Here is a 12,630-nt window from a genome sequence, read left to right as displayed (position 1 = left end):
TTCAGCTCTAAAATCTTTATAATCTAAGTTCAAACCCTGACTGCAATTTTCCAATTTAAATAGAGGAGAAATGGAAAGAAATCATTTCTACTACAGTTATTTGCTTCTAGTCTGTCTAGTGACCTGGCTAGCTACTACTCATGGTGACTGTGACCTGGAAAAACCTTCTCGCCAGGCATGGCTTGGCTCTTTGTGGTCAAATGGTCAGAGGGAGTTTTAAAGCCAGGCTTTTCCCCACCGCCACTCTCCATCTCATTCCCTGTCATCACTGGGCTTTGCGTGGCCGAACAGTGAACCATGCCGTGCATGGTCTGCGCATCCCACTTTCAGATGCAGAACTCATATAGCTCCTCTAACATGCCACCCCTGGTTCCCTGCTGGTGGGGCACTCTCTCCACCCCCGCCCCTGGGGTCAATCCTCTCCCTGCCCTTCTGAAGTAGATCAGAAACACTGAAAGCATGGGGAGAACAGCACAGACTTCAATGCAGAATGGGGCAAACTGGGGGTTCAGCATCCACTTTCCAACCTCTCTACGACCTGCTGCCGACGAGCCCAGCGTTTAACTGACAGCTGCAGACTGATGGAAAGAGAACAGGACATCCTCCCTATTCAGATTGCAGAGCAGACTGCTGAGCTGAACATAAGTCCCGGACATTGTTCCATTTATGAGGAAACAGGCCATTTTTCCCAGTGTGTGCTGCACTCTCAACTCACAGAAATCATACTGTGTCAAGAGTCAAGCCAAACAGGAACCCCCAAAGCTGTAACAAAAAGACTACTGTTGGGGGTGTGCAATGGTTGTACTGCAAGGTACTTCCAGTCTCCTGGGGGCTGTCCTTTGCTTCTGTAATTTCTACAGGACTAGGCCCAAGGGCCATGGCCAACTTCTGAGCATCACCACATGGCCTTTCCCAGATCAGACCCAAATCACCATACCCTGCAAGCAGTAATTTATTTTTGCCACAGAGCATTCATCCCATCAAGATTAAAGACACATGTGGGAGGCTTTGAGATTTCTAATTTTCTTACTTGGTATTCAGTTCTTCCTTGAAACACAACTTTGGGAAGCCAGGTTATTCAAGGTTACTCTAATACCATAATTTTTTTTTTTTTTTTTAAATTCCTTCTGAAGAAACCCAAGAAGTCCAGCCTGGCTGAAAATGGAAAGTGAGTCTCTGGGTGGTTCTCCGTGGTGTGACTTCTTTGAGGACATTTCAGATTTCACTCACTTGATGAGAACCACACACTGTGACCTGCAGTACTCACTGAGCTGTTCTTCTTGATGAGACAGAACACGTTGCTAAGGATACGGGCGCACATGATCAAGTCTTTCTGTTCTTGCAGGTGGACGAGCAGGTGATGCAATACGACAGGCAGCAGAATGTACCTCGAGTCTGTGAGAGAGGGGCCGTCAGTGTCACAGCGGCCGGAGTCGCACACACACCTCAGCCGCATCCTTACCGACTTTTTAATTTCATTTGACTGTGAGACTAGTAGCACATGGTGGTCCAGGGCACTAGCTCTACGAGTTTTATATTAAAAGAGGAACACTTTCCCCCGGCGCATGATTGCTATAGTCAAGAGGCCTCTCTTGTAACCCCAGTGTCTCTCCTGTCTTTCGCCCCATCCTGAGAGTGTTGTACCTCCACGTTTCTAAACCAACTGCTTCTCTTGCTGTTCCCTGCAGAGCATCTGCAACATCTCACCGAGGTAGAGGAGGACTCAGCTTTCTTGCCTCCTGCACAATTTCTGGTTAATATGACGATTATGCTCTCAATGCTCTCCTTGTGATCTCCAGTCCTCAGTACAAGACTATTTTTTCCACTGCTTTGTTTTTTTCTTTTCACTTTCTGAGTTATTGAGGAATTATTGTTGCCCGTGGTATTTATATTTAATACTACGTGCCTTGCCTCGGCCCTTTCAACCTGTAAAGCCATGGTTCTCAACCTGTGGGTCGAACAACCTTTTGACAGGGGTCGCCTAAGACCATTGGAAAACACAGATATTTACATTACAATTCATAACTGTAGGAAATTACAGTTATGAAGTAGCAATGAAGATTATTGTATGGTTGGGGTCACTACAACACTAGGAACTGTATTAAAGGGTTGCAGCATTAGGAAGGTTGAGAACCACTGCTGTGAAGTGTCCTTCACTTGGGGAAGCTGCCCTGATTTCCTTGTGTCTGATACTTCAGATGCTTTCCCAGTGTGACTCTATTGATCCTGCCCTCCATATTTTCCCATGTTTGTGCCCCATTTTTCTGGTGATTTCTGTACTCTCTCATCTACACTTTCTACTTATTCCTTACTTCCGCCATCTTGCAGCTCGTTTCTTTGCCCAGGCGCAGCGTCATGGGCCTGGAACCCCTTCGGTCTCACACCCTCCAGTCCTAGCCCCTCTGAGACAGGCCCACATCACTCTGGGAACTGGGGGGAAGCTCTCGGCATTATCTTTTTCCTTCAAATGATCTCTTTCTGTTTTCATTATGGCCTTTGACTTTCACATTGGAAATTTTCCCTGGCACCTAGGCTTTTACACCATCTGTTCATCTTTATAAGCAAAGAACAAAAAGAGAAAACAAACAAACCAATGTGTGTGACACAGGAGTCGGGCCTAGAGACTCCTGTTCCTGCTGATGTCTGCCGAGGCACCACCAATTCAAGGATGCCTGGCCTTAGGTTGAAAGAAAGGAAGGAAGGAAGGAAGGAAGGAAGGAAGGAAGGAAGGAAGGAAAGAAGGAAGGAAGAAAAAAAGGCAGATAGAGAAAGAAACAAAGAAAGGAAAATTTATGCAGAATACTAGAATGAAACCTGTAAAACAATTCAGTGCAGGCCGTTTGTAAGCAGTACACCCCAACGGGAACTTTACTTATTTACAAAGCAATTATTTGACAAAAAGAACCAGGAAAAGAACCTGGAAACAGAACCAGAAAGCACTATGTAGTAATGTTTAATTAGGAGGGAAGGCAAAGTTCATCTGATAGTCTCCAGCAGCAGTGGGATCTGGTTTCTAAAAACTCAATTTGCAGCCAGCTGTTAAAATATCTATGAGCCAGGGGTGGAGCAAGGGAGACGGACAGTTCACCTGTGTTGTATAAAAACAGAAACACATGACCGTCCGCTCTGAAGAATTGCTTTTCCCCAGAGCCGGTGCAATGCCAGCCATATAAAAGACAGGATTAGGAGGTCAAGGCCAAACAGTCTGAGTGGCTCAAATTCTAATTCTTACCCGAACAGGCCAGATACTCTCATAAAACCAAAAGTTAAAACCAAGCCCAGGTCCCCTCCAGGTGAAGATAAACTGACTTTATACATTTAAAGCTAGTGCCTCCTATGCAGATTCCACCCTTGAAAGGGACACTGCTGTCACATTCCAAGTCTCAGACAAAACTCACAGAACACAGGTGTCCATGGCTGTAGAAAAGATGGCCTTTTGTTTGATTTCATGTGTACCCACTGGAGTGGGTAAACACAGTTGTTAGGAATTCCCTGTGGCATAGACTAGGAAGATGGTGGGCAACCAAGAATCCTTGGTACATTCCTCCTTTAGCTGAATTTTGAAAACAGTGTATTTTAGCTCCCTCTATCAACCAGCTCTAGATAAGGATCCTTGGTGTAGAATTTGTCCACAAGGAGTGAAGTTTGCCAGTCTCAGACCAACATGGACTGGACATCAGCAAGGCACCAAGGTAGCTTTTTTTTTTTTTTTTTTGGTTTTTCGAGACAGGGTTTCTCTGTGTAGCTTTGCGCCTTTCCTGGATTTTGCTCTGTAGACCAGGCTGGCCTCGAACTCACAAAGATCCGCCTGGTTCTGCCTCCCGAGGGCTGGGATTAAAGGTGTGCACCACCACCGCCCGGCAAGGTAGCTTCTTGGAATGGGAGACTGAGTGTGAGAGGACATGACTACTCTCTACCCAAAGCATGGTACTTAACAAAGTTTCTGTCTGTAGAGAATCCCTAGAACTGGGAGTGCCTGGAAGTAGATTAAAGCCACCAGGAACTGAGTCATTGATGTACAACCTGGAAAGACATCTTTTAGCTACTGGGGTACAGAGAGCACACATGTGGAGTAGAAAGCACCACAGATTTAGATAATGTCAGGATTTCAAAGGCAAACAATGGTGCAGTGCCAAGGATGCTCTCTGTAAAGCTTGTACAATGCACCTAAGTGGCCTAAATTCCACGAGGACACAACATGGATGCCATTTGCTTTCCAATCTTCCTCCCTACTGGCCCCGAAGTCCTACCCACCTCCACTGTTTTGATGTTATTTTCATGCTCATCCTTAGATCAGAAGTTGCCTTCCCTATAAGACTAAAGAAAAAAATACACATGGCTTCAGTAGCTTTACTATTATATACCAATTCCTATTCCATGACTCAATGCTCACTCACGAAACACCTGTTTAGCACCTACACACACTAGACGATATTATGGAAGCAAGAGACAGATTTGCCTCTGAGATACTTAGAAAACCCTGCTCTCTGGAGCTTGCTGTGGAGGTGGGAGAGAATGGGCATTGACCTGGATATTCAATTATATATCGAGACTTGTGCTTGCTGACCCGAGAAGGAAAACACAATAAACTATGAGCCCAGTAATGAGATAATCAGGGCGAGAAGGAAATTTTTGCAAAGAGGAGAGTTAAACTGTGCCCTGGAGAATACATGAAGATGAAATTCAGGAGTTGGAGAAAGTGGCTCGCAGAGAGAAGATGGGGCAGAGCAGATAGGCAGGGCCAGGTTACTAGACTAGAAGACCAATTCTGATGTGTACTCCCAAAATGATCAAGTGGGGTATGATCGGGATTGGAGTAACATTGTGTGCTGGCCACAGAGTAGACAGGAGGAAGCAGATGTGGAAACCAAAGGGAGAAAGGTCTCAGATGTGGCAGCAAGGCAGAGGAATGGGCTGTGTGGGGAGATGATGGGGCATCCAGGAACCACATGATGCATGGAGATGAATGGTAAAAGTGAGGAGGAACTTTCACGCATGACTGAGCTTTCCTGCTGGATGTGTTTGCTATCTGCAGGTAAGGCGTAGACCACTCACAGAGAAGACACTGTAACTTCAATAGTAGAAAAGGTGAGTGGAGGAGCCTGGGAGATGGCTACGTGCAGGGGTGGAAAGAAGAGCTGTTTATGGAGGTTTGGAGCTCAGGGTAAGATCTCACCTTGAAACATAAACTTGATATTGTATCAGTATATATGGAATACTGAGAGACTTTGAGTAGGATTGACCTCAAGCCTCCCTCAGATGTCACATGATGTCCTGTAAAGTCCCCTCAGCCTTAATTCTGCCACATCTGACCATAGAATCATTTGTTCAACATCTGCTGTTGTGCTAGATTAAAAGAAGACCAAGGGCAGAGACTGTTTAACCTGCTGCAGTATTTCTGATAGTATTTCATAAATAACTGTAGGGGCTGCTGGGGGAGGGGAGGGTCACGTTTGGGGGTGTAAGCTTCTGGTTGGTTCCTCATATGTAGCACTAACAGGATTCAGTGGACTGTTTCAACAAAGAAGAGATGAGCCCTTCGTGGTGGTTTATGTCTTCAATCCCAGCACTGGGGATGCAGAGGCAGGTGGATCTCCTAGTTCAGTGCCAGCCTGGTCTACAAAGTGAGTTCCAGGAAAGGCGCAAAGCTACACAGAGAAACCCTGTCTTAAAAATCAAACAAAATGGAACAAAGAGGGAGGATAGGAACATGGAAGTACTGGGGGTGATTTTGGAGAGAAAGGAGGATTTAGTTTGGATATGATCAAGATACATGGGATATAGAGGAAATTGTCAAATAATAAATAAAAGATTAAATAAATACATACAATACATTAAACTTATAAAGTTAAAAAATACTATAGGGGTTCTTGCCAGTATAAATATTTACTGGATAAAGGACTGAGCTTTGTGATAAGTTCTGTTAGATGTTAAGGCAGTGAAAATAGGGCTGGGTATGTCTGTCTTCACTGAACACAGCTCACATGGGATGAGAGCAGGAGGCACCTGATCACAGATCAGTGCATCCGCTGTGCCCACCCTGAGCTTCAACAGCAGGACGAGGCTACTCTGTCACAATGTGAACCACAGCAGCGGCTGCCACGCTTATCCTGCCCCAGTCTCCACTCCACTGGAAATCTGCAAATGAGAGTGAGTGACATGTAGAGACTTTGCTCCCCGTGATGCACTGGCTACCGCAGGTCAGTACTAAAGACTCCAGAACTGTGGCAAGAAAGCAAAGTGGAGACTGAATCCCGAGCAGCCCAACATGAAGTTACAGCTCACAGGTTACTAAGCGCAGCCACAAATTATTCCGGGTGGTGGTGGTGGTGGTGGTGGTGGTGGTGGTGGTGGTGGTAAATCTTTGATAGCGTTCAGAACAGAGTATGAACAACTTGTGGAAACGATTGAGTAAGATTCTGTGATGTGGAGGGTGTGTGGAAGGCCTTTGCTCTGAGTCTTCCCCCGGGATAAGACTGGAAAAGGAAGCTGATAGGGGAGGGTTGGGGTGGGACCAAAGTTTCCAGAGCAAAGGGGACAGCACACCGGTGGTCCTGAGGTCCTGAGTAATTTTTTTCTCCTTTCTTTTATTTTTATTCTCATTTCTCTCCTGGATAATTGTCTTTATAATGTATTTTTATAGTACATAACCAACAAGAAATCACCATTAAAAAAATAAAACAACCCCTAAGACCTGTATCCTTTTTTGACACATGAATGCAGGTCTAAGAAGCAAGTGTTATTGGGCACTCATTAAGTATAGTAAGATCTTTATTCTTGAAGTTGCCAAATTAACAGAGAAACCTAATCAAATATCCTTCCTAATTTTATGCCATTAATCCCTATATATGTTTTAAAAATACCATTATATCCTATCTTCCTCTCATTTTTTAATTTTCCTTTTTAAAAGGTTTACTGTTTTTTTTTTTTTTTTGGTTTTTCAAGACAGGGTTTCTCTGCGTAGTTTTGCGCCTTTCCTGGAGCTCACTTGGTAGCCCAGGCTGGCCTCGAACTCACAGCGATCCGCCTGGCTCTGCCTCCCGAGTGCTGGGATTAAAGGCGTGCGCCACCACCGCCCGGCAAGGTTTACTTTTTATTTACATGTATGTCTCTGTGCTTGTGTGAGTGTCTGCTATGTGTGTGCTGGTGTACTTAGAGGCCAGAATAGGTCATCGGATCCCCTGGGGCTGTGGTTACTGGCAGCTGAGTAACTGAGCTTGGGTTCTCTAGAGATTAGTAAACACTCTTAACTGTTGGCTGACTGTCCCAGCTCCAGTCCTTTCTTATTTTCTATTACAGCCTTGCCCCAGTCCACAAAATTACAGATGGAACTGGGGAGCCATAAAAAGAAATTCCTTCTGATTACTTGCGTACAGAATTCCCACCATAAACTATTAGATTATTCTGTTTCTAGGTGAAAGTAGGCTGGCAGCTTGTCTCTCCAAGCTGAGAACCGACAGCATGTCACCTAGAGTGGAGGACATGGCTGACACAGGGGAGCACAGCACTTGCTTCTCGGTGTCTAAACAAACTTATTTAAGGAATTAAACAGCTCACCCCCTCCCCTCCCCCTTTCTGGTCCAGGGACAAAGTCAAGGCCGACTCTCACAGCTCCTGCAGACTCTGATCTGCAGTATAGACCTCGCTACCATTCCCTGAACTCCCCCTCCTGACTCCCAGCCTCCACACTTCCTCCCACGCTCTACTCACCAACTCCTTTCTAGTCATTGCCAGAACTGCCTGCTCTAAAATGCAAGCCTTCTCTACTTGATTTCTCTGGAGAATATTCCCAGGATATGATTCTAGCAAACTTCAACTTCTAGACCATTCTAGTGCTCTTGGTGGGCTTACCCTGCTAGGGCCAAATTCTCCAAAATTAAATTTTATTTTCTTAACATGTGGGCCAGCTATGGACCTCCTTCTTTCCATGGCTGACACTAGCCCCCTAGAAAGATTGTCCACTTTGTCAGATTCTTCCTACTTCTGTATCATGAACCAAGTCTCTGCTCATAGAAATCAACCTCAGTGATAAATTACAAATAGCATCTGCCTTGGTGGTACTCTATGTTGGGAGATGTGGAGTTGTCATTAAGAGAAAGTCAAGATTCGGTCCATTGTTTTTAGCTGAGTATTATAGCTTAGGACATGCTCATCTCCACTCATGTTACCATCATTTCTGGGTTATAGTTTAATCAAGAAAGAATCACATTGTGATTTCTAGTTCTCAGTACAAGACCCTATTTTTGCATTGCTTTTTTTTCCACTTTTAGCTTTCAGTTATTGAGGAATTAATGTTATCTGTAGTATATTTAATATGATGTGCCTTGCCTCAGCCCTTTCAACCTGCAAAGTAGTGGTTCTCAACTGGTGTGTCAAGTGTTCTTTATCTGCTATGTTGAGTGCTCTACTACTGGGACCTTTTGTGTTGTGTGTTTTTTTTTTTTCCTTACCCTACCATGCCCTTAGTTACAATTTTATATTGTCCCTCTTCTAACCACACCTAATTATTTTACTCCATTTGTGAGCTCAGGCATTCACATTATTCATTTGGTTTTCCTTCTAATATTTTTTCATTCATGAGGACACCACAGACCTACCTGCTTATCTCTTGAGTTAACAGTGAGAGAGTTTGAAGGCTATGGTCACTTAGAACTCTCTCTAGGTTTCCCTACTATGGAGAGTGTCATGTGATTTAAACAAGGCTGTTTCAATCTTGAAAGACTCCCAGGGACACTTCCTACTTTTCTCTGTGAAGACAGGCTTCTTCTGGGTATGCTGTACCCTATCGTTTACATGGGACAGTCTTTGTTTTCTTCAATGACGAGTCAGTGAGTGTCAAGCCAGGTGTCACTGGGGAAGTGAGAGAAGCCTTTTCAATTATGCTGATTGTGAGTGGTGTCTGCTTCTCCACAGTCCTCCGAGGGGAGTGTTCCCACAGCAAGGGCACACAGGCTTCCTAGCTCTTCTACCTCCTCCATGCCATATGGCACAACTATCCACTTCCTGATCCTGGCGCTGGACCTCTGCTTGAGGGCCCTGGCAAAGACCCTGCAGAACATCTCCAGAGTTACCTTAGCAAACATCCTCACCCACTTATACAGAGACCTGATTATCTTAACTTCTGGATTGTGTTGGCTTCTTTTCCTAAAAAGCTCTCTGATCTTGCCTTTTCTGTTTTGTCCATTGAAGGTCAGGAATCCAAAGGAACTGGGTCTGTGGAATGAATAAAATCTTCTCAAATAATTTCTTTACCATTGGAAACCTATTTTGATGACCTTAGCTGATCTTTTAGTGTAGGACTTTAACTAATGGAGAATCATCTGGTCAGTATATGAGCATATGGCAGAAATCACAATCCTATGAGACAGGAGTCAACCTTCCTTAGTTTGGGGAAAACAGAGCTGATGCCTGAAATGGACTAGGGACTTGGTTGGCCCCTGTTCATTCCACACCTCTGCTCCTAGCCCTAGAAGAGTCCCCAGCTGCAGAAACACAACCCTTCAGTTCTAAGAAACAGAGTTTAGAAGCTACCTGAAAGAAATATCTTTCCTCTAAGGTCAGTGGTTCTCAGCCTTCCTAAAACTGCAACCCTTTAATACAGTTCCTCATGTGTGGTGATCCCCAACCATAAAATCATTTTGTTGCTACTTCATGACTTGTAATTTTGCTACTGTAATGAATGGTAATGTAAATATCTATGTTTTCTGATGGGCTTATGCAATCCCTATGAAAGGGTCATTTGACCTCAAAGGGGTCACGATCTACGGGTTGAGAACCATTGCTTTAGGATGATATGATTTTTTTCTTTTAATCAAGAGAAAATCAAAAGATGGAACTTTCTTTTACATTGATTGAAGCATTATTGATTTCAGCAAAAGGAAAAATAGAAGACATTAAAAACAAGTCTTCTTCAACAGGAGAATAAAATGAATGATGATATATTAAGCTAGTAAATTATTATTATATAAAAGTAAAATGTATGGATTCAGGCTATATCTCAGCATGGAATAACATAAAAATTTCAAAAATTAATTGAAAGAGTGGCAAGCACCATGCTGTGTAAAGATGAAAGGAAATGAAATTGTGGGGGAAGTCACACAGTCCTTATAGTAAAGGACCAGAAAATAGTACCCAGAATCTGATATTCTGGTAGTTTCTATAAAGAAAATATAATATGAAAGCGATGAATTTTTTCCTTTCATTTTTTTCCTTTCTTCTCTCTCTCTCTCTCTCTCTCTCTCTCTCTCTCTCTCTCTCTCTCTCTCTCTCTCTCAAGATAGGGCTTCTTTGTGCAGCCTTGGCTGTCTTGGAACTTGCTCTGTAGAGCAGGCTGACTTTGAACTTAGAGATCCTCCTGCCTCTGCCTCCTGAGTCTTGGGATTAAAGGTGTGCATCACTGTACCCAGCTAAGAAAATATAAAAGTGATGAACTTCTTAATAAAAGACCTAAAGTAAATTCTTGATGTTAAGATTTGTTTATGATTTTACTTATATGCTTTATTTTTATCTGTATGCTTAAGATGTTTTATGATAAAATGATGTATTTTTCAGTATCTTTGATATTGTATACTTGCATAACATTAAAATAGAAAAATAGATTCCAGATAGAATCTACCTTAAAAACTTTTTACTTGGTGAACCTGATGGAAACTTCTTCAAGTTAATTTTAAAATAAGATGAACACTTCATTATTTCTTCAGGAAAAAACAAACAAACAAGAGGCAACATAATTTAGTGATACCTGGTATAGCAAAATCCTTCTGGTAATGATCGCTTGGTGTTGGCATAGCATAAAAAACCAAGAATACAAAGAACTTCTGTGCACTTCCAGAACACAAACTACAGTGGTGTGGATGAGAATAGCCCTTGAGGCTCGTCAATTTGAATGTTTGGTTCCCAGATGGACTATTTGGGAAGGATTAGGAGATGTGCCCCTGTTGGAGGAGGTGTGTCACTGGGGGTGTACTCTGAGGAGTCAAAAGCCCACACCAGGCCCAGTCTCACTCACGCACTGAGCATAAGAGTATGCTCTCACCTCCAGTCATGCCTGCCCGCCTCCCACCATGCTTCCCACCATGATGATCACGGACTCCAAAACCCTAAGAAACTGTAAGCAAGACCCCAAGTAAATGTCCTTTTGTAAATGAGTTGCCTACATTGTGGTATCTCTTCACAGCAACAGAACAGTGACTAAGTCACAAAGTGATGGGGAACACTGCAAAAACTAGACAAACAGGATCATATCAGGTACCCTATAGGAATCTCAGAAGGAAAAGGTTGCTTTTCCTCTTGATTATATAACAGGAAATCTACCAGGTGGGCAGGGGAGCCTCGCCCACACTACCACTAGCTGTGATTACAATCAATAACTTACTCAGTGCCCTCCCCATTCCCTTCTCTTTCTTTTGTCATTGGGTCTCCCTACGTGCACTTTGCTTAGGCTATTCCTCAACTTCCGGATCCGCCCGCTTCAGCCTCCGAAGTAGCTAGCACTACAGTTGTGAGCTACTACACTTGGCCTATTCGGTCTAGAGATGACATTTTGTTAGCCACACTTTTATATCTAACTGATACCTACATTTCTTGTCCAAATTATCATGCTTTTGGGAAAGTACTTTTCATTTTTAATTGCTTCTTTGACCATTGGCTACAAGATATGAAGAAAGGCTTTCTAGACACAGTGTTTTACTCTAGAGAATCACCACCATACCTGGGTTGGTGTAGAGCTGGCTCTCCACGGTTTTGCCAATGCACTGAAGCTTAATTGCCTGTAGGGAATCATCCACATGCATGATGGTTGGCAGGCTGCCCAGAGTGTCCTGTACCAAGTTGGCCACTTCCCTGACATCAAAGAGTTTCAACAGTTCTGAGTACACAGCTGGGAAGGAGCTCAGGAACACAGCCTTAAAACAAATAGGGAGTTTAAATGACTTATAGATGCAAAACAAAACAAAAGTAACATGTCACCAAGTTTAACAATTGTCACAATATTCTTTTTTTTTATTAAGAAATTTTTTATTCATTTTACATACATGCATTCAGTAGGGGCAGGTCCAAGCCCCTCCCCCTGCATCAAGGCTATGCAAGGTGTCCCACCAGAGGTAGTGGGCTCCAAAAAGCCATCTCATACACCAGGGATGGATTCTGATCCTACTGCCAGGGTGCCCCTTAAGCAGATCAAGTTACACAACTGTCTCACGATGCAGAGGGCCCAGCCCAGTCCCATGCAGGCTCCACAGCTGTTGATCTAAATTTCATGAGTTCCCTAGCTTGGTTTGGTTGTCTCTGTAGGTTTCCCCATCATGATCTTGATGCCCTTGCTCATAGAATCCCCCTTCCCTCTCTTCGACTGGACTCCTGGAGCTCCGCCTGGTGTTTGGCTGTGGGTCTCTGCATCTGCTTCCATCAGTTACTGGATGAAGGCTCTATGATGACAGTTAGGGTCTTCACTGATCTGATTACTGGGGTAGGCCAGTTCAGGCACTCTCTCCACTATTGCTAGTAGCCTAAGCTGGGGTCATTCTTGCGGATTCCTGGGACTTCCCTAGCACCCGGTTTTGCCCTATCACCATGAAGTCTCGCTCTATCATGGCATCTTAAGGAGAAAGAAAATGAGCATCAGCTCTTAAA

At 43.8% G+C, this 12,630-nt stretch overlaps 1 protein-coding gene across 4 annotated transcripts in view; it reads right to left on the bottom strand.

The window, feature by feature from the left end:
- Positions 1-12,630, bottom strand: part of Dock4 (dedicator of cytokinesis 4) — a 409,351-nt gene that overhangs the window by 108,761 nt on the left and 287,960 nt on the right. For all 4 annotated transcript variants that reach the window (XM_028872268.2, XM_028872271.2, XM_028872270.2 and 1 more), the window contains exons 23-24: positions 11,711-11,903; positions 1,268-1,395 (exon numbers count right to left, since the gene is read on the bottom strand). In XM_028872268.2, the coding sequence (XP_028728101.1) occupies positions 1,268-1,395; positions 11,711-11,903 (321 nt within the window). The remainder of the gene's footprint in view (positions 1-1,267; positions 1,396-11,710; positions 11,904-12,630) is intronic.

The sequence above is a fragment of the Peromyscus leucopus genome, chromosome 14 (assembly GCF_004664715.2).
Source record: "Peromyscus leucopus breed LL Stock chromosome 14, UCI_PerLeu_2.1, whole genome shotgun sequence".
Lineage (NCBI taxonomy): Eukaryota > Metazoa > Chordata > Mammalia > Rodentia > Cricetidae > Peromyscus > Peromyscus leucopus.
Note: the sequence above shows the minus strand (reverse complement) of the source record. Positions and strands in the feature narration are given on the sequence as shown.